The sequence below is a fragment of the Mesoplodon bidens genome, assembly GCF_964165515.1.
Source record: "Mesoplodon bidens genome assembly, chromosome: 3".
NCBI lineage: Eukaryota > Metazoa > Chordata > Mammalia > Artiodactyla > Ziphiidae > Mesoplodon > Mesoplodon bidens.
The window spans coordinates 145,590,312-145,612,729 of record NC_138178.1 but is presented as its reverse complement, the minus strand read 5'-3'; the positions used below and the strand labels follow the sequence as shown (position 1 = coordinate 145,612,729).

General features: G+C 41.1%; 1 protein-coding gene across 2 annotated transcripts in view; it reads left to right on the top strand.

The window, feature by feature from the left end:
- The window catches only part of DCAF5 (DDB1 and CUL4 associated factor 5), a 109,686-nt gene that overhangs the window by 66,996 nt on the left and 20,272 nt on the right, over nt 1-22,418 (top strand). For both annotated transcript variants that reach the window (XM_081226897.1, XM_081226898.1), the window contains exon 7: nt 15,233-15,299. In XM_081226897.1, coding sequence (XP_081083023.1) covers nt 15,233-15,299 — 67 coding nt within the window. The remainder of the gene's footprint in view (nt 1-15,232; nt 15,300-22,418) is intronic.

The following is a 22,418-nucleotide window of genomic DNA, read 5'->3' as shown; positions in this document are numbered from 1 at the left end:
AGTCTAAAAGCTTTGAACACCATTTCAGAAAAATGTACATATGCACATCGTTTTGCATGTAATATTAAGGAGTTTATGGAATTCCTGAAAACTAGGGGTTTCAGGTATTAGCAATCCTGGATTAAGATTTTACTCAAGGATTAAACCATCTTTTAGTTCATTTACTGATGTAGAACTTAGAAAGCTTACAAGGTTTTGGAGTATATGCAGACCTGCTAGATATAGTCTGGTTTTTAATTGTTAAGCTGAAAAGGACCACTAGGTGACCTGATTTCCTCTTAGGAACAAATGGAATTGATGTGATCTGGTGATACAACATGGCAGTGCTCCTTTAATATATAGTTCCTGACAAGGAGTTTGGGCTCCACTAGGAAATCCCTGGTAGATATTAATGATGGGAACAGAGTATAACCTGCTCTACCTGCCCCATTCTCCTCGTAGAGTTTAAGTAGCTTTACCTCTTTTTTGGGTATCTTAAGAAAAGGGAAAAGGGAAATAATATTCCTTTCTCTGAAAGACTGGAGACCTTTGCTTGAATAAAGAATATAAATACACATTTGCAGACAGAAATGAGTGGTGCCGTCTCCCCACTTCCCAGTCCCCAAGTATAAAAACTAAGGCCCACAGAGGAGAAATTGATTGTTGAAGACCGTTTGGTTGATGACCCCTCATCTTGCCCAGGTTTCCAAAAGAGTTTTGCCAGAGATTCATCTTTAAGTAATGCAGCCTCCTTTGTTACAAGCAGCTGTTAGAGATTTAGAGCATTTTTTAATTTCTTCCCTACTGATTATTCGACAGTTATTGGCTGTCTTTATGGAACTTTATCATTATTATTAATAGAATTTTTCCTACTCAGAACCCATAAAAGTTAGTTATTTTAATAAACCAAAGAATCCAGGGGCCTAGTGGAGCTGAAATGGCAAATGATCCAAAGAAGCAAAAAGCATGTAACTTCATGTGCAAAAAATAGTGTTAATCTTATGGGTATGCATATTTGTGTGCTTTTATTGGTAGCCAATGGAATTGTATTTTCTCTTACCACAAATAAAGTCAAATAAACCTATGGCTTTGGCCATTTCCAAAGAAAACTTTTCCTGTTTGCTTTGGATAGTATTTGTGACAGGCTCTGGGTATAAGTGATATGATCAAAGGTATATTATATACCAATTGGCAAACCTTTTACTGAAAATAATCTTACAGAGGGCACATCACAAAATGGTTCAGTCACATTTTTTTCCCCCTTCTGACAAAGGTCAGGGAGAAATGAGAGCTGTGTTTGATTTAAATGTTAAATAGCAGTTTCTCTGCTGTTGCTGATCCAGGCTAGAGAGCCATCTGGTTTCTCTATCCTATTCAATACAGTTAATTAGACAGGCGTGCCATTTACTGGAGAATAATTAATCAATTACTATGGGAGGAACCTTAGAGAGAACTGTGTAAATTGATCGGTACTCAGTGAATAATAGCTGATTGATATACCTCTTTCTCCATCAGCAGATACTGGGAATATTAACTGCTGTGCACACACACATACACACACTTTACACTTACACACATGTATCATATACATATATTTTACTTAGAGAAGTGGAGCGGAGAAATTGAGCAGAAAGAGATTTCTCTGTTAGCAAAGAACCTAAGACATATTCTGGGTTATTTTTGGAGTATATCAGTAGATGGCCTGTTCCTCCTGCATGCTAGAACTTTTTCCTCTTTTTAACGTGGATTTTGGGTGGGTGAAAAGTGGGAGGCACTTTTTTGGTTTCAGGAGTTCTTGGAGGGGACGCTGGGCATTATAGCAGTCTACCAGAGTAGGGAGTATTATGGGAGTGACTGTTTTCCCTAAAGGTTAATAGATTGACAGAGGACATGTGGGCAAATAAGATAGTGACAGGGTGCTAATATGGGTTTTTTTTTTTTCTTTTTGGTTGTTGTTGGTGGTGATCGTGGTGGTGGTTCCTTGAAATCTATTAAGAGGGGCAGTTGTTGCTCTGTCCCTGTGCTTGAACAAGTTAATATCTCCATACTGACAGTGGATTAGATAAAATGCACTGGCCTCAGGTTAGCTCTACTTAAGATGACTGGGCTGCATCAAGATCAGTAAACAGGCTGCCCTCTTGGGCTACGGAATGAATGAACAGTGAGCGATGGGGTTAGAATGTAGCCAACCTTTAACCTTTGTGGCCAGCTGGGAAGGATTTCCTCACAACAACTTAATGCTCATTTTTGCATTGGTATCACCCATATTACCCACAAAGCGAAGTTAAAATTAAGTATGTCTTCCACTCTCTGATCTGAAGTAGGCTGTGGGTCTCCTACCTCCTCCTATCCCCCATACCTCAAAGTATTTGGGGAAATGGGGCTTCTATTGCCTAGATAATGGACTCCCTAAAACATTCTTTCTCATTCGGAGCCCTGCTCTATCTATCTCTGTTAGGATACAAGGTGAAACACTCATGTGAAGTGAGTTGGGTTTTTTTTTAATTTATTTATTTATATTTTACTTTTGGCTGCGTTGAGTCTTCGTTGCTGCGCGTGGTCTTTCTCTGGTTGCGGCGAGCGGGGGCTACTCTTCGTTGCGGTGCGCGGGCTTCTCATTGCGGTGGCTTCTCTTGTTGCGGAGCACAGGCTCTAGTCATGCCGGCTTCAGTAGTTGTGGCTCGTGGGCTCTAGAGCGCAGGCTCAGTAGTTGTGGCGCATGGGCTTCGTTGCTCCGTGGCATGTGGGATCTTCCCGGACCAGGACTTGAACCCTTGTCCCCTACATTGGCAGGCGGATTCTTAACCACTGCGCCACCAGGGAAGCCCCCTGAAGTGAGTTTTTTGTTTTTTTTTTTTTTTTTTTTTGCTGTACGCGGGCCTCTCACTGCTGTGGCCTCTCCCGTTGCGGAGCACAGGCTCCGGACACACAGGCTCCGCGGCCATGGCTCGCGGGCCCAGCCGCTCCGCGGCATGTGGGATCTTCCGGGATAGGGGCACGAACCCGTGTCCCCTGCATCGGCAGGCGGACTCTCAACCACTGCGCCACCAGGGAAGCCCTGAAGTGAGTTTTTAATTTGTCACTCACCCCTCAGTCAGAGGCTTCAGCCTCCTTCAACCTGGGAGGAGAGGAATCTTTCCAGCTGCTCTGATGATGTTAAATGTATCTCTGTGGGCTTCCCTGGTGGTGCATTGGTTGGAAAAGTGGCACCAACTTTTCCCTGGTGGCGCAGTGGTTGAGAGTCCGCCTGCCGATGCAGGGGACACGGGTTTATGCCCCGATCCGGGAAGATCCCACATGCCGCGGAGCAGCTGGGCCAGTGAGCCATGGCCACTGATCTTGCGCGTCCGGAACCTGTGCTCCACAATGGGAGAGGCCACAACAGTGAGAGGCCCGCGTACAGCAAAAAAAAAAATGTATCTCTGGACTCAGTCCACTTGAAATGATGTTTATTTCTGCAAAGGTTTAAAAAGAGAGAAAGGAAAGGGAGGGGAGGAGGGAGAGAAAGAAAGATAAAGGAAGGAGGAAAGAGAGGAAGGGAGGGATGGAGGGAGGGAAAAGAGAAAAGAAAAAGGAAAAGAAAAAGAGCTCCTTTGGCTACCTTGTGGTTTTTTGTTGGTGGTGTTATTTGTTTGTTTGTTTGTTTGCTGCTGCCATGCACATGCAGGATCCTCAGTTCCCCAACCAGGGATCAAAGCCATGCGCCCTTCAGTGGAAGCACGGCGTCTTAGCCAATGGACCGCCCCTGCCGTGTATTTTAAAATAGCCCAGAGCTCTGTCCCTTCTCCTAGAATATTCTTCTGTTCTTCTCCCAGATAGCCGTGTAACTTGCTCCCTCATTTCCTTCAGGGCTGTACTCAAAATGCCATATTATCAGAGAGGCCTTCTGTGACTACCCTGTATCAAATGAAACTAACCACCCCCAGCACTCCCTACATGCCCTAACCTGCTGTTTAATTTTTCTCTGTAACACCACCACTGGACACATTACATACATAGATTCTTTTTAACTTTTTTTCCCCTACTTACTCTTCACTCACAGTATATATGCATAAAATTCTTTTCCTCTCCCCACCCAATAAAATGTAAGTCACATGAAGGTAGGGACAGGTTCTTTCTGATCAGTCCTTTCTCTGGGACAGTGCCCAACACTGTAGACATAGTAGACATTCAGTAAATACTTGCTAAATGAATAAATGGATGAACTCATTTTTATTTCACTCTCTCAGTGGTATCCTAGGCAGCCAACTTTTAATGTTGGAAGGGGCCCAGCAGACAACCAAGAAATGCCATAAATGAATTCCTCAGGGCAGTTTTGTGATTCTGGTGTGTGTAAACAGTTAAACAGTCTGACTAGCCAGCAGTGGGTCGAGACCCCCTCCTTGGAAATTATCCTGAGCTGTTCCCTTGTGGTGGCTGCAAGAGGAAGAAAGGGTCAGGAGTTGCCCTTGTCCCTGAGAGGAAGCCTGTACATGGTACTCATTTTCCACCTATTTCTGGAGCTGTCACACTAAATCCAACAGGCCTCAACTCTGTGGGAGTTTTCTTCCTTCTAAGGCAGCCTTGCGCGTCAGCTTTCTGTCTGGGAGTCCCCTTTTACCTTTTCGTGGCTTTCCCTGGTGAATAGTTGAGCGAATGGGAAAGCACTGATCCTTTGCAATGAAATAGTAAAACCTCTGATAAGCACAGCCTTGGTTCACTCTTTTTTTAATATTTATTTTTTGTTTGTTTAGTTTGGGGAAGATATTGGGGAGGGGAGTGCACAGGGTAACAGGAATTCTCTATATGAAGTATTATAGCCTCTTTTAAACACAGAGCATGAAATGATGAGCTGTTGAGTAATAAATATGTTTTATATATAAATTATTAGTGCACAGTTCTTTTGTGTTCCCTCCCCCGCGTGTCTTAATTTGGGTTCAAGTTTCAGGTGCAAGTAATTTATTTGGAAATGCAGTAAATATCAGAGGAGTGGAAAAGTGAGATAGGGAAAAGAAGGATGATTTAGTAAGCCAACTACAACTGTGGGCAATTGGAGTTTGATTCTGAGGGGAAAGGGTATAGAACACACACTTCAGGGTGATTCTACCTGGGATCTAGGCAGCTGGGCTATGAGTCATTGCTGGAGCCTGCTCTCAGGGAGTGTTCATTCCCTAGAGTACCCTAAGGCCTGAGGGACATGAGCAGGGCATGAAGGAGTGAGTTACCCGTGCTTCCTGTTTCTATTAAAACAGTAGACAACATGAGCCCCATAGCTTTAACTTTCCTCTTTCCTTTGCCTTTTTCTACCACATCTTTACCTGTAGGTGGCTCAGGGCTCAAATCTATCTTGCCTTGACTTTTGTGAATCAGCAGGCACCTTGTTTCTCATAATGGCACCTAGTGATCTCGACTTCATGGCAGGGTAGCTGCGTACCTACATGTGTATTGTCTACTTGGTTTAAGCTCCTTGAGAACCCAGGTATTACCTTATATATCTTTGTAAACACCAGAGTGCCTGGCATATAAGTGCTTGGTTCGTGTGTAATTAATGAATTTTTCCCCCTAACTATTGACAGTAGGTAGTTTTGCCAAACAGGCTGTGACAGAAAAGCCTTTGGGCTGCTGAATTCCAACTTCCTAACTTCAAACAAGATAGTGTCATAAACTGCAGGGAGTTACTGGATGGACCCTAAGTCAAGACAATGAGGGTTCATCTTTTCTTTTTTTCTTCTATTTTTAAGGGAAAAATATTTAAGTATATTGTAGTGATAAGTACATTAAATTGTTGTGTAACCATCATGAGCATCTGTCTCCAAAAGTTTTTCATCTTACACAAGTGAAACTCTGTACCCATTAAACACTAACTCCCCTCCCTCCCCTGCCCCCAGCTCTTGGTAACCACCATTCCACTTTGTCTTTATGCATTTGACTACTCACTTACTCTAGGAACCTCATAAGTGGAATCATACAGTATTTGTCTTTTTGTAACTGGCTTATTTCACTTCGTATAATGTTCAAGATTCATCCATGTTGTAGCTTCTGTCAGAATTTCCTTCCTTTTAAAATCTGAATAATATTCCATCATGTGTATGCATTTTGTTTATACATTCATCTCTTGATGGACACTTGGGTTGCTTCCCTCTTTGGCTGTTGTGAATAAAGCTGCTATGAACATTGTTATATAAATATCTCTAAGAGATCCTGCATTCAGTTCTTTTAGCTATATACCCAGAGGTGGAGTTGGTGAATCATATAGTGATTTTATTTTTAATTTTTTGAGGAACTATTTTCTGTTTTTTTGATAGTAACCATCCTAATGAGTGTGAGGTGGTATCTCCTTGTGGTTTTGATATTCATTTCCCTCATGATTAGTGATGTTGAGCATCGTTTTGTGTGCTTATTGACCATTTGTATATGGCCGTTGTACATTTCTTCTTTGGAAAATGTCTGTTCAGGTACTTTGTCCATTTTTAAAATCCTGAGGTCTTTGGTTTCTCTTGTTGAGGAAACTTTTAAATTGAAGTGTAACATGATTAGACTTTGAGTTTCCTTATTTTCAACATACTTATGTAGTGACTTGTCAAGCAACCATGAGCCAGCAGTTTAGGGACTTTCAGCTCTGACCTGGCTTCCACCGTTCCTTCACAGAGTGATCATAGAATCTTAGAACTAAGTGAGCCTCAGCGGGTATCTTAGACTGTTATGGCTGCCATAACAAAATACCATGGACTGGGTGGCTTATAGTTTCAGTTATTACTTTCTCACAGTTCTGGAGGCTGGCAGTCCAAGATCAGGGTGCCAACTTGATTGGGTTCTGGTGAAGGCTGTCTTCCTGGTTGCAGCCTGCTGACTTCTCACTGTTGCCTCACATGGTGGAAGGGGCTAGGAAGCTCTGCCGGGTCTCTTTTACAAGAGTGCTAATCCCATTTATGAGGGCTCCACCCTTAAGACCCAATCACCTCCCAAAGGCCCCACCTCCTAATATTATCACATTAGGCATTAGGATTTGAACATGTGAATTTGGGGGAACACAAACATTCAGACCATAGCAATGAGCAACCAGATGAGGAAACTGAACCCACTTCTTTTTCCACTGTGCCCTGAGCCAAATCACCTAGCCCCTGTGGATAGCATTTTCTTCATCTTTGAACATGAGTTTCTTTCCATCCTTTCTCATGTTATTACTAGTGTTTTGAAGACTGGTAAATTGATTTTTAATGATTACAAAGTATTTAGTAATGTATTCATTAGGCATGAGGTTGTGTATATGTTGGACTTACACTTTTTGGATGTTCACAGTGTCATTTTTAAGTCAGAAATTTTCTTTTTCTTTTAAATGGAAATGCATTTCTTTTATTTATTTATTTATTTATTTATTTATTTATTTATTTATTTATTTACCTTTTGGCTGTGCCGGGTCTTCGTTTCTGTGCGAGGGCTTTCTCTAGTTGTGGCAAGCGGGGGCCACTCTTCATCGCGGTGCGCGGGCCTCTCACTGTCGCAGCATCTCTTGCTGCAGAGCACAGGCTTCAGACGCGCAGGCTCAGTGGTTGTGACTCACAGGCCTAGTTGCGCCGCGGCATGTGGGATCTTCCCAGACCAGGGCTCGAACCCGTGTCCCCTGCATCAGCAGGCAGATTCTCAACCACTGCGCCACCAGGGAAGCCCAGAAATTTTCTTTAGAAAACTGTAGGCCTTTAATTTTCTAGGGGAATAAGCAGATGGGACCAAAAAGCAGGAAGTAATGGTGACCTAAACTTAAAGCAAAGTGCTTTTGTTAATCTTTGGAAATAAATGACCTCTCAGAATTGCTCACTGGTTGCTATTAGACAGTGCTCTTATGAGTCCTAATCTGGCTTAGTGTCCTCTCTTTCTGAGATCAGGCAGTTTGAAGCTGCCTCATAAAAGGGGATTGCTTATGTCTCTGTCATTAACTCATAGCTGGGTTGGCAATGGCTTCCTGCTCAAAGATGTAGATGACAACAGGGAAGTTCAGGATGCTTGGGCTTGCATAAAAGATCTCTGGGAAGCTCCTAAATTTAAAAAAATTTTTTGAGAGATTGGTTCAAGATGGCAGAGCAGAAAGACGTGCTCTCACTCCCTCTTGCGAGAACAACAGAATCACAACTAACTGCTGAACAGTCATTGACAGGAAGACACTGGAACTCACCAAAACAGATACCCCACATCCAAGGACAAAGGAGAAGCCACAATGAGACGGTAGGAGGGGCGCAATCACAATAAACTCAAATCCATAACTGCTGGATGGGTGACTCACAAACTTGAGAACATTTATACCACAGAAGTCGACCCACTGGAGTGAAGGTTCTGAGCCCCACGTCAGGCTTCCCAACCTGGGGGTCCGGAAACAGGAGGAATTCCTAGAGAATCATACTTTGAAGGCTAGCGGGATTTGATTGCATGACTTCGACAGGACTGGGGGAAACAGACACACCACTCTTGGAGGGCACACACAAAGTAGTGTGCGCATCGGGACCCAGGGAAAGGAGCAGTGACCCCATAGGAGACTGAACCAGACCTACCTGCTAGTGTTGGAGGGTCTCCTGCAGAGGCAGAATGTGGCTGTGTCTCACCATGAGAACAGGGACACTGACAGCAGAAGTTCTGGGAAGTACTCCTTGGTGTGAGCCCTCCCAGAGTTCACCATTAGCCTCACCAAAAAGCCCGGGTAAGCTCCAGAGTTGGGTCGCCTCAGGCCAAACAACCAACAAGGAGGGAATCCAGCCCCACCATCAGCAGACAAGCGGATTAAAGTTTTACTGAGCTCTGCCCACCAGAGCAACACCCAGCTCTACCCACCACCAGGCCCTCCCATCAGGGAACTTGCACAAGCCTCTTAGATAGCCTCATCCACCAGAGGGCAGACAGCAGAAGCAAGAAGAACTACAATCCTGCAGCCTGTGGAACAAAAATCACATTCACAGAAAGATAGACAAGATGAAAAGGCAGAGGGCTATGTACCAGATGAAGGAACAAGATAAAACCCCAGGAAAATGACTAAATGAAGTGGAGGTAGGCAACCCTCCAGAAAAAGAATTCAGAATAATGATAGTGAAGATGATCCAGGACCTCAGAAGAAGAATGGAGGCAAAGATTGAGAAGATGCAAGAAATGTTTAACAAAGACCTAGAAGAATTAAAGAACAAACACCTAGAAGAATTAAAGAATACACAAACAGAGATGAACAATACAATAACTGAAATGAAAACTACACTAGAAGGAATCAATAGCAGAATAACTGAGGCAGAAGACCGGATAAGTGACCTGGAAGACACAATGGTGGAATTCACTGCTGTGAAACAGAATAAAGAAAAACGGATTGAAAAGAAATGAAGACAGCCTTAAGAGACCTCTGGGACAACATTAAACGCAGCAACATTTGCATTATAGGGTCCCAGAAGGAGAAGAGAGAGAGAAAGTACCTGAGAAAATATATGAAGAGATTATAGTTGAAAACTTCCCTAACATAGGAAAGGTAATAGCCACCCAAGTCCAGGAAGTGCAGAGAGTCCCAGGCAAGGTAAACCCAAGGAGAAACATGCTGAGACACATAGTAATCAAATTGGCAAAAATTAAAGACACAGAAAAATTATTGAAAGCAACAAGGGAAAAACGACAAATAACATACAAGGGAATGCTCATAAGGTTAACAGCTGATTTCTCAGCAGAAACTCTACAAGCCAGAAGGGAGAGGCATGACATATTTAAAGTGATGAAAGGAAAGAACCTACAACCAAGATTACTCTACCCAGCAAGGATCTCATTCAGATACGACAGAGAAATCAAAAGCTTCACAGACAAGCAAAAGCTAAGAGAGTCCAGCACCACCAAACCAGCTCTACAACAAATGCTAAAGGAACTTCTCTAAGTGGGAAACACAAGAGAAGAAAAGGACCTACAAAAACCAACCCATAACAATTAAGAAAACGGTAATAGGAACATAATATCAATAATTACCTTAAAAGTGAATGGATTAAATGCTCCCACCAAAAGACAAAGGCTGTCTGAATGGATACAAAAACAAGACCCATGTATATGCTGTCCACAAGAGACCCACTTCAGACCTAGGAATACATACAGACTGAAAGTGAGGAGACGGAAAAAGATATTCCATGCAAATGGAAATCAAAGGAAAGCTGGGGTAGCAATACTCATATCAGATAAAATAGACTGTAAAATAAAAAGTGTTACAAGAGAAAAGGAAGGACACTACATAATGATCAAGGGATCAATCCAAGAAGAAGATATAACAATTATAAATCTATATGCACCCAACATACGAGCACCTCAATACATAAGGCAACTGCTAACAGCTATAAAAGAGGAAATCAAGAGTAACACAATAATAGTGGGGGAGATTGACACCTCACTTACACCAACGGACAGATCATCCATACAGAAAATTAATAAGGAAACACAAGCTTTAAATGACACAATAGACCAGATAGATTTAATTGATATTTATAGGACATTCCATCCATAAACAGCAGATTATACTTCTTCTCAAGCACACACGGAACATCCTCCAGGATAGATCACATCTTGGGTCACAAATCAAGCCTCAGTAAATTTAACAAAATTGAAATCATATCAAGCATCTTTTCTGACCACAACGCTATGAGATTAGAAATCAGTTACAGGTAAAAATAATGTAAATAACACAAACACATAGAGGCTAAACAACACATTACTAAATAACCAAGAGATTATTGAAGAAATCAAAGAGGAAATCAAAAAATACCTAGGGACAAATGACAAAGAAAACAAGACAGGGGGCTTCCCTGGTGGTGCAGTGGTTGAGAGTCCGCCTGCCGATGCAGGGGACATGGGTTCGTGCCCCGGTCCGGGAAGATCCCACATGACGCAGAGCAGCTAGGCCCATGAGCCATGGCCACTGAGCCTGCACGTCTGGAACCTGTGCTCCACAACGGGAGAGTCCACAACAGTGAGAGACCTGCGTACCGCAAAAAAAACAAAACAAACAAACAAAAAAACGATCTGAAACCTATGGGATGCAGCAAAAGCAGTTCTAAGCGGGAAGTTTGTACCAATACAAACCTACCTAAAGAAACAAGAAAAATCTCAAATAAACAATCTAACCTTACACCTAAAGGAACTAGGGAAAGAAGAACAAACAAAACCCAAAGTTAGTAGTAGGAGAGAAATCATAAAGATCAGAGCAGAAATAAATGAAATAGAAACAAAGAAAACAATGGCAAAGATCAATAAAACTAAAAGCTGTTTCTCGGAGAAGATAAAATTGATAAACCATTAGCCAGACTCCTCAAGAAAAAGAGGGAGAGGACTCAAATCAATAAAATTAGAAATGAAAAAGGAGAAGTTACAACAGACACCGCAGAAATACAAAGCATCCTAAGAGACTACTACAGGCAACTCTATGCCAATGAAATGGACAACCTGGAAGAAATGGACAAATTCTTAGAAAGGTATAACCTTCTAAGACTGAACCAGGAAGTAGAAAATATGAACAGACCAATCACAAGTAATGAAATTGAAACTGTGATTTAAAATCTTCGAACAAACAGAAGTCCAGGACCAGATGGCTTCACAGGTGAATTCTGTCAAACATTTAGAGAAGAGCTAACACCCATCCTTCTCAAACTCTTCCAAAACATTGCAGAGGAAGGAACACTCCCAAACTCATTCTATGAGGCCACCAACAGCCTGATATCAAAACCAGAAAAAGATACTACAAAAAAAGACAATTACAGACCAATATCACTGATGAATATAAATGCAAAAATCCTCAACAAAATACTAGGAAACGGAATCCAACAACACATTAAAAGGATCATATACCATGGTCAAGTGGGATTTATCCCAGGGATACAAGGATTCTTCTGTATAAGCAAATCAATCGATGTGATACACCATATTAACAAATTGAAGAAGAAAAACCATATGATCATCTCAATAGATGCAGAAAAAGCTTCTGACAAAATTCAACACCCAGTTAGGAAAAAACTCTCCAGAAAGTGGGCATAGAGGGAACCTACCTCAACATAATAAAGGCCATATATGACAAACCCACAGCAAACATCATTCTCAATGGTGAAAAACTGAAAGCATTTCCTCTAAGATCAGGAACAAGACAAGGATGTCCACTCTCACCACTATTATTCAACATAGTTTTGGAAGTCCTAGCCACGGCAATCAGAGAAGAAAAAGAAATAAAAGGAATACAAATTGGAAAAGAAGAAGTAAAGCTGTCACTGTTTGCAGATGACATGATACTGTACATAGAGAATCCTAAAGATGCCACCAGAAAACTACTAGAGCTAATCAATGAATTTGGTAAAGTGGCAGGATACAAAATTAATGCACAGAAATCTCTTGCATTCCTATACACGAATGGTGAAAAATCTGAAAGAGAAATTAAGGAAACAGTGCCATTTATCATTGCAACAAAAAGAATAAAATACCCAGGAATAAACCTACCTAGGGAGGCAAAAGACCTGTATGCAGAAAACTGTAAGACACTGATGAAAAAAATGAAAGATGATACAAACAGATGGGGAGATATACTATGTTACTGGATTGGAAGAATCAGTATTGTGAAAATGACTATGCTATCCATAGCAATCTACAAATTCAATGCAATCCCTGTCAAATTACCAATGGCATTTTTTACAGAACTTGGAAATGGCATTTGTTTACAGAAAAAAGAACCTTAAAATTTGTTTGGAGACACAAAAGACCCCAAATGGCCAAAGCAGTCTTGAGTGAAAACAATGGAGCTGGAGGAATCGGACTCCCTGACTTCAGACTATACTACAAAGCTACAGTAATCAAGACAATATGGTACTGGCACAAAAACAGAAATATAGATCAGTGGAACAGGATAGAAAGCCCAGAGATAAACCCATGCACCTGTGGTCAACTAATCTATCACAGAGGAGGCAAGGATATACACTGGAGAAAAGACAGTCTCTTCAATAAGTGGTGCTGGGAAAACTGGACAGCTACATGTAAAAGAATGAAATTAGAACACTCCCTAACACTGTACACAAAAATAAACTCAAAATGGATTAGAGACCTAAATATAAGACTGGACACTATAAAACTCTTAGAGAAAAACATAGGAAGAACACTCTTTGACATAAATCACAGCCAGATCTTTTTTTGATCCCGCTCCTAGAGTAATGGAAATAAAAACAAAAGTAAACAAATGGGACCTAATGAAACTTCAAAGCTTTTGTACAGCGAAGGAAACTACAACAAGATGAAAAGACTACCCTCAGAATGGGAGAAAATATTTGCAAAAGAATCAATGGACAAAGGATTAATCTCCAAAATGTATAAACAGCTCATGTAGCTCAATATTAAAAAAACAAACAACCCAATCGAAAAATGGGCAGAAGACCAAAATAGACATTTCTCCAAGAAGACATACAGATGGCCAAGAAGCACATGAAAAGCTGCTCAACATCACTAATTATTACAGAAATGGAAATCAAAACTACAATGAGGTATCACCTCACATCACTTTGAATGGGCATCATTAGAAATGCTACAAACAACAAATGCTGGAGAGGGCGTGGAGAAAAGGGAACCGTCTTCCACTGTTGGTGGGAATGTAAATTGTTACAGCCACTATGGAGAACAGTATGGAGGTTCCTTAAGGAACTAAAAATAGAATTACCATATGACCCAGCAATCCCACTACTGGGCATATACCCAGAGAAAACCATAATTCAAAAAGACACATGCACCCCAGTGTTCATTGCAGCACTATTTACAGTAGCCAGGTCATGGAAGCAACCTAAATGCCCATCGACAGATGAATGGATAAAGAAGATGTGGTACATATATACAGTGGAATATTACTCAGCCATAAAAAGGAAGGAAATTGGGTCATTTGTAGAGGCGTGGATGGATCTAGAGACTGTCATACAGAGTGAAGTAAGGCAGAAAGATACCGTATATTAACACATATATGTGGAACCTAGAAAAATGATACAGTTGAACCAGTTTGCAGGGCAGAAATTGAGACACAGATGTAGAGAAAAAACGTATGGACACTAAGGGGAGAAAGTGGCGGGCTGGGGGGAGGGGGGTGGTGTGATGAATTGGGAGACTGGGATTGACATATATACACTAATATGTATAAAATGGATAATAAGAACCTGCTGTATAAAAAATAAAATAAAATGCAAAACTTCAAAAAAAATTTTTTTGAAAAATTGTGGTAAAATATACATAACATGGAACTTACCACTAAAACCATTTTAAAGTGTACAACTTTGTGGCATTAAGTACATTCACATTGTTGTGTAACTATCACAACTGTCCATCTCCAGAACTTTTTCATCTTCCCAAAGTGAAACTCTGTACTCTGTTGAAGAGTAGCTGCCCATTTCTCCCTTTCCCCCAGTCCTTGGCAACTACCATTCTGCTTTCTGTCTCTATGAATTTGACTACTCTTGGTTCCTCATGTAAGTTGAATCATACGTTTGTCTTTTTGTATATGGCTTATTTCACTTAGCATAATGTCTTCAAGTTTTACCCACGTTGTAGCATGTGTCTGAATTACCTTTTTAAGGCTAAATAGTATTCCATTGTATGGATATATACAACATTTTGTTTATCTGTTCATCCATTGATGGACGTTTAAGTTGTTTGCCTGTTGTGAGCCTTCTGCTCTGAACATTGGTGTACAGATATCTCTAGTCCCTGCTTTCAATTCTTTGATATATACCTAGGAGTAGAATTTCTGGGTTATATGGTAGTTCTATGTTTAACTTTTTGAAGAGCCTCCATACTGTGTTCCACAGTGTCTGCACCATTGTATAGTCCCACCAGCAATGCGCAGTGGGTGCCAACTTCTCCACCTCCTCACCAACACTTTTTTCTGTTTGTTTGCTTTTGGTAATCGCCATCCTAATGGGTGTGAAGTGGTACCTCTTTGTGGTTTTCATTTTCATTGCCATAATAATCAGTGATGTTAAGCATCTTTTCACATTATTGGCCATTTGTATATTTTCTTTGGAGAAATGTCTGTTCAAGTCCTTTGCCCATTTTTAAATCAGGTTGGTTGGTTGTTGCCAAGTTTTAGCCAATTAGCCTTTGGATTTGCAAATACTTTTAAGAGAGTGTTTGCTCTGTGGTGCCTTATGAATATATGTTCATTTATCTTGTTTATTTTTAAAAACCTTTTTCTGTATAGATAGATAGGTAGATAGATTATCAGTCAACACATAAGTAATAAATCGATTTTTTTTTGTCCCAACAGTATATCCTTTCAGGCTCTGATGACTTCAACCTGTACATGTGGAGAATTCCTGCAGATCCAGAAGCAGGTGAGTGTATCCCAAGTATGAACCTGCTGCTAATGTTGGCTCTATTGACCTCCTGCATGCTGTGCCCTGAAAGGGCAGATCTTTAGCAGTAGAGGAAGATATTTCTCTTTTAATACAAAAAATTTTTTGGAAAGTGACCAAAGTAAATTTTAAAGTAAAAATTGGAAGCCAGATTTAGCTATAACCTTCATGCATACCCTTATTTGACATAATCATGCTCAGATTTTTTTCCTCCTAAGAACTTTTCTTTAGACTTCATAGATCTCCTTTATGTCCATTTTCCTCTCTCCTATTTCACACTTGGAGTATTATTACCTTGCTTTCTACATGCTTTTCCTTTATTATTCATGTGCACATTCCTGCTTATGACTCTACAAACAGTTATTAGGGCCTCTGCCTTTCTTTTAGCCTCCCTGGTGATGTTAGGTAAAGGGAAACTTTCTTTGTTGATGGACAGATGTACTCCCTGGAGTTTGGCTAACCCCAGACATGAGAGAAATTAGAAAGAAATATTTCTGCTTTTGCTCTAGATGTATTCTGAAAAAGAGCCTGCTGCTTTCCATAAATTTGGATCTAGGCCATCTGAGCTTTCAGGCAGCGCGGACCATTCTTCATTCTTTTTTTTTTTTTTTTTTTTTTTGCTGTACACGGGCCTCTCACTGTTGTGGCCTCTCCTGTTGCGGAGCACAGGCTCTGGACGCGCAGGCTCAGCAGCCATGGCTCACGGGCCTAGCCGCTCTGCGACATGTGGGATCTTCCCTGACCGGGGCACGAACCCGTGTCCCCTGCATCGGCAGGCGGACTCTCAACCACTGCACCACCAGGGAAGCCCTCTTCATTCTTGATAATAGTGTCCTCACATGCTCGGATGAGTGTTACACTGGTTGCTTCCTACTGGTAGAAAAATGTCTATTTTTTGTTCTCAGGACAGCTCAATACAGCCATCTGCTCCAGGTGATACATGGCATCAAACTGGAAAATGGCCATTGGAAAGTAATAGAGGACTGTGCTGATTATATTACACAAAATGTGTCTAGTGCTCAGAGTTTAGGAAAGTTGTTGGCTTGCCTATTGCTGAATTAACAATATTGTTACCAAACATCTGCCTTTCAAAACTTGTTGAGGCTTACTTCTGGAAACTATCCTGTTGCTGTGGTCTGGTTACCAAACAAGTTACAAAAGACCTTTTTCCCCTTCTGGAATTTGGAAAGCACGAGTGAAGCATCTTACCTTTGAAGCACAACCAGATGGGACAGCAACAGTCTCTCTGAACAAAACGTGATGTTCCAGCACTAGAGATAGTTCTGTGTTAAGTCTCCCACCTCTGTAAGTCCTAGATTGATGAGCTGAGAAATAATCTGTGGGCTTAATTGTATCTTTTACCTGATCTTGAAAAGCTTTTCATTATTAAGTCAGTGTGGCTTTTAAAACAGAAAGTGGATCATCCCCTCCCCCAGGACTGTTCTCTGGAATCTTTTTCATGTTTGTATTGAGAGAAGGGGGAAGAATTAACAGTAGTATTGTAGATTTTTTCACCTCCTGCTGATTTCTGTACTGACTTAGGGTACGGGCCACTCTTAGGCTGTCTTTATATGTAGATGGGTATGCAATCTCTGGGTTGGCAGGGACCCTCATAGCTGATTTAGGATTCCAATATCAAAACTGGGAAATGGGTGCCTGGACCTTCCAAAGATTGTATAGGCACAGCTGGTTTAAAGGAATCCGTTTCTAGATTCTCAAATTCCATATGTATTGTCCTTTCCCACCTCCCCTTTTCCCTTTGTCCTTCCCCCACTTTACAGAAAAACAAACAAACAAGCAGACAAACAAAAAACACCAGAAAATCGGAAGTACTCCAGAAATTTCTGGCCACTTGAACCTTGGCATGGTGCATTGCCCTTAAGGTGTAAAAACTTCTAAGGTGCCAAAAAAGCTGAAGTATCCTTTAATCATAGGGCTATAACCCAACCCTCCACCATCTTCTACCTTATCTTCTTATGCACTTACAATAAATTTCTCCTTTTTATAATAATTGGTTTTTATAAAACATTAAAAATATATCAGTTTTGATCAATTGTGTTCCAGTAAGTATTGTAATGGTAACTCAAATCCAATACAGAAATGTTAACACTTAGAGCCTTACAGTCACAGTAAATAAAAATTTTAATTTGTAATTATATTTTTATTGGTGAAACTATGATAGATTTTCATTAAAATATATTAGGTTGAAATTTGGGGGGAGGTAGGTAAAGTAGAAATATTATTTCAAGGAGGAAAAGGGAACGATGTAAAATTTCTATTAAAAAATAAATTGTTAGACGTCAGATTCCACGTAGGATGCAGTAGGTAGCTCCCACTGTAATAAGTACAAAAATCAAATTACAAAAGCCATATTTTTAAAGATGTCAGAGAGCTGTGGTTACAAAGTCTGCTAGGAGAACTAAAGTTCAGAAGAAGGAAGAGCCCTTCCTAACTGAGCAGAAGGTGCTGGCCATGTTCTTTCCTGAGGGCATCTGTGCACAGGCTGTAGTTTGGGCTGCCATGGACAGACTCTACCAGGGTCAAAAGAAATCAGAGTTTTCGATGGCCACATGTGTTGATAGGATAGACTGGATTCTAGAGGAACCCCAAACACATGACCAGTCTTCCCTATAGGACATTTGCCGGGTGCTGGGGTTGCCCTGGGAGCTAGGGGGCTAGGCTGGAAAGCAGAATGAAATGCCCACAGTATACAGTGCTTAGGAGACAAAGTTCCCCTAGTGGGAGGGTCCTGCTCCACAGGGCTTTTTTTTTTTTTTTTCTTTTTGTGATACGAGGGCCTCTCACTGTTGTGGCCTCTCCCGTTGCGGAGCACAGGCTCCGGACACGCAGGCTCAGCGGCCATGGCTCACGGGCTTAGTTGCTCCGCGGCATGTGGGATCCTCCCAGACCGGGGCACGAACCCGTGTCCCCTGCATCGGCAGGCAGACTCTCAACCACTGTGCCACCAGGGAAGCCCCACAGGGCATTTTGAACCTACTTGGGAAAGGATGATAAAGAGGTAAGATTAAAACTTCCAAAGAACAGAATGTTCAGAGCAGAGAACAGAGGTTTGACAGGCTCTCCATCAAAAGCCCTCAGGGGCTACACTTGAGGATGGAGCTGGGCCAGAAAGGCTGAGTGTAATATCCTACAGTCTCCTCGTATGTAAGTAGGACACGAACTTCCATTAGTGGAAGAGATCTGCAGCAAGCACCCTACAGGTCTTGCCTTTGAGACATTTGAAACCAGAAATAAACTTGGGACTTCCCTTGTGGTCCAGTGGCTGAGAATCTGCCTTCCAATGCAGGGGACGTGGGTTCAGTCCCTGGTCAGGGAACTAAGATCCCTGGGCAACTAAGGGGCAACTAAGCCCACACGCCACAACTAAAGAGCCACCATGCCACAACTAGAGAGAAGCCCTCGCGCCACAACGAAAGATCCCTCATGCCGCAGCGACGATCACGCATGCCGCAGCTAAGAACCAATGCAGCCAAATAAATATTTTTTAAAAAAGAAGAAGTAGACTTATTCAACCCAGTGCTGACCTGGTTCCTTCTGATTGGATTGAGGGTGATCAGCCCCTTCTTTTCTCAAGAGTGGAATGGGTAAATGCATATGGAGGAAACTGCTTTCGTCTCTGTATTAGTTTGCTAGGGCTGCCATAACAAAATCCCACAGACTGTAAATATCAGAGACATATTTTCTCACAGTTCTGGAGGCTAGATGTCCAAGATCAAAGTTCTGACAAGTTTGATTTCTCCTGAGGCCTCTCTCCTTTGGCTTGCACATGATTGCCTCCTCATGTGTTCTCACATGGCCTTTTCTCTGTGTACACACATCACTGGTGTCCCTTCCTCTTCTTATGAGGACATCAGTCTTATTGGATTAGAGTCCTTCCCTTATGACTTTGTTTAACCTTAATTATCTCCTTAAAGCCCCTCTCTCCAAATAGGCACATTAGGGTTTGGGGTTTCAACATACGAATTTGCAAGAGACACAGTTCAGTCCATAGCAATCTCCATGGTTCTTTATCCTCAATGTCCAGCATACAGTAAAAAAATTATGAGACATGAAAACGTGGTCAGTAATCAAAAGAAGCCAACGAGGGGGCTTCCCTGGTGGCGCAGTGGTTGAGAGTCCGCCTGCCGATGCAGGGGACACGGGTTCGTGCCGCGGTCCGGGAAGATCCCACATGCCGCGGAGCAGCTGGGCCCGTGAGCCATGGCCACTGAGCCTGTGTGACCAGAGCCTGTGCTCCGCAACGGGAGAGGCCACAACAGTGACAGGCCCATGTACCGCAAAAAAAAAAAAAAGAAGAAGCCAACGCACAATATTATCTAAATATTGAAGTCCAACAGTCAGGAACTTGAAATATTGTAAATGTGATAAAGAAAATAGAAATGATGGATGGACAAAATGGATAAAAAGATGGAGAATTTCAACAGAGAATTGGAATCTACCTAGAAAAAAAATCATGTAGAACTGAAAAATATGTCTAAAACTAAGAATTTTTTGGATTTGTTTAACCTCGAGAGGACAGGCTTGGTGAATAGAAGACAGGTCAGTAAAAGACATTCAAACTGAAGGACGATGAGAATGGAGAATGGAAAAAGCAAAACAGAGAGTGTAAGAGACAAGTGGGACACAGGTGATCTAACATAGGAACTTGAAATCCCGGAAGGATAAGAGAGAGAAAGTGAAGCAGAGCAATATATGAAGAGATAACGGCTGAACGTTTCCAGAACAAATGAAATATGCCAGTCCTCAGATTCAAGCAACTCAGTAACCACAAGCACGATAAATAAATACAACACACCTAGGCATATCGTGTCAAACTATTGAAAATGAAAGATAATGAGAAAAAGCCCAAAAGCAGTCTGAGAAAATGGACAAATGACCTGTAAATAAGCAACAATAAGATGGATGGTCAAATTATGGAAGCCAGAATACAATAGAATGGTATCTCTAAAGTGCTTAAAGAATTAAAACCTGCCAACCTAGAATTCTAGGGAACCTAGAATCCAGGGAAAATATCTTTCAAAATTATAGGTAAAATAAAAGACATTTTAGAAAAAAGAAATTATAGAATTTTAATATAATCACTTAGCAGCCCTCAGTGAATTAATGCCTCTAAGCATTGAGCATGTACAGCCGTTCACATCACAAAAAGAAAGGCAACAAGACATTAAGAGTCTCCTGATGAAGAAACACTATGGTGCCTAAGGTCTTGCAAAATAAAACAACCCGGAATCTAATCAGACCTCAGGATCCAGCTTTCAATTTGCAGGTAGCACAGAGGACAGAGGAGTGTCCTGTACTATGTTGTGAGGATACAATCCATAAAGTCCAGACTGTCGGGAACTATAGGTCAAATGATCTGTGTTCTTCAACAAGTATTTACATTTTGATGAGAAAAGGAAGGATGGACAGGAGAAAATCTATTGTATAAGAAACCCAAAAGATATATTAAAACAAAAAACAGGCAAAGCTAAAGTATTTAGAAGGGAATTCCCTGGCAGTCCAGTGGTTAGGACTCCGAGTTTTCACTGCCGAAGGCCCAGGTTCGATCCCTGGTCAGGGAACTAAGATCCCACAAGCTGCACGGTGTGTCCCAAGGATAAATAAATAAATAAAGTATTTAGGAATGCATACTTGGATGAACAAAATTATTTTTAAAAGCAGGGAAGCGATTAATGTACAAGTCAGGATAATGATTTCTTTAGGGGAGAGAAGGGGTTGTAATAGGAATGAAGCGCACATAGAGGCCTCTGAATGGCCAGGAAAAATTCCATTTCTTGAGACCTAGGTGTTGGTTATACAGGTGTTCACCTTAAAAAACTTCATTAAGCTGTACTTTTTATGCTGTTTTCTGTATCCTTTTTATACTCCTGATGAAAAAAGAAAAAGAAAAAAATGAGTGAATAAACATTGGTCAAAGAATAAATCACAAAAGAAATAAAATTTTCTTAAATGAATAAAAATGAAAACATGATATCCCAGCAGAGGCATTCACATACTGCCTGTATTTAGCCCAGATCAGTGGTCTGTAGAATTTTCTGTTCACATACATATCCCCACAATAATTTTTTTTGAGTTATATCTTACATATATTAAAGTACACTTTTATTTAGGAATAACTTAAACCCTCTGCTAGGTTGCCCCCCATGATAGGGTGCTTGTTGCCCCAGGGCAACTCCAGTGATTAGAAAGTTCTTATATGTAAGCTCTCTATTTTTAAACATCGGCAATTCATAGTTTTTAAAAACATTTAGGAAGGTTCAGCAAGCCAAACATAACATAAAAGGGCTAAATGTGGCCTTGAGTTCTAGCTCTGAATGCTTAGATAACGAAAAGTCTGTCAGGAAATTCCTCATCTAATCTACTGCCATTTTGACTTAAACAAATCTGGAATAAGGCTTTGCTCGCTCTCTCTGTTCATGCCAGTTGAAAGTAAGATACTGAGGCAGGCAATGGGAGGAAGCTGGCTTGTTGTTATATGCCTTAATGGCATAATCAGATGACGCGCCATCTGCATTTATTGAATACCTGCTGTGTGCTTCTCAGTGTGAGCCAAAAGCAAGAGCATCTTTTTCTTCTCCATTCTTCTGTTCAGAAAGACTGACAATCACTGGAGAAATTTTTTTGCTACACAAACTCCAAAGAGATGAAGTTTATTTATTATATAAACAACACAGAATTAGCCAATTGGCTGAGTAATTCACATAGGGCTTCCTAGTGGGCTGAGGAAATCATTTCAAGATGTAAGACCTAATACCCACTGTCAAACTTCCTACCTGGAGGATTAGGCTCAATTTTTTTAGTTGATGTCAAATAATAACTCATTTCTCAAAACCTCTTTAAAAATCAGAGGAAGGAACTGGGGATTTTGCTGTAGCAAAGAAAAAGCCCATCAGAATATGTTTTACACCTGTGAAGTACGTAGGACGAGCATCTGTTTCTATGTGATAATTCTGAAGATAAACAGGCTGGCCGTTATGTATAGAGCCAGTATGGTGTATGGGAAGGAGCATTAGGCTTAAGATCATACCTGGATTCAAGTCCGCAGTACTTCCAGTAACCAAATGGTTGAGTGATTCT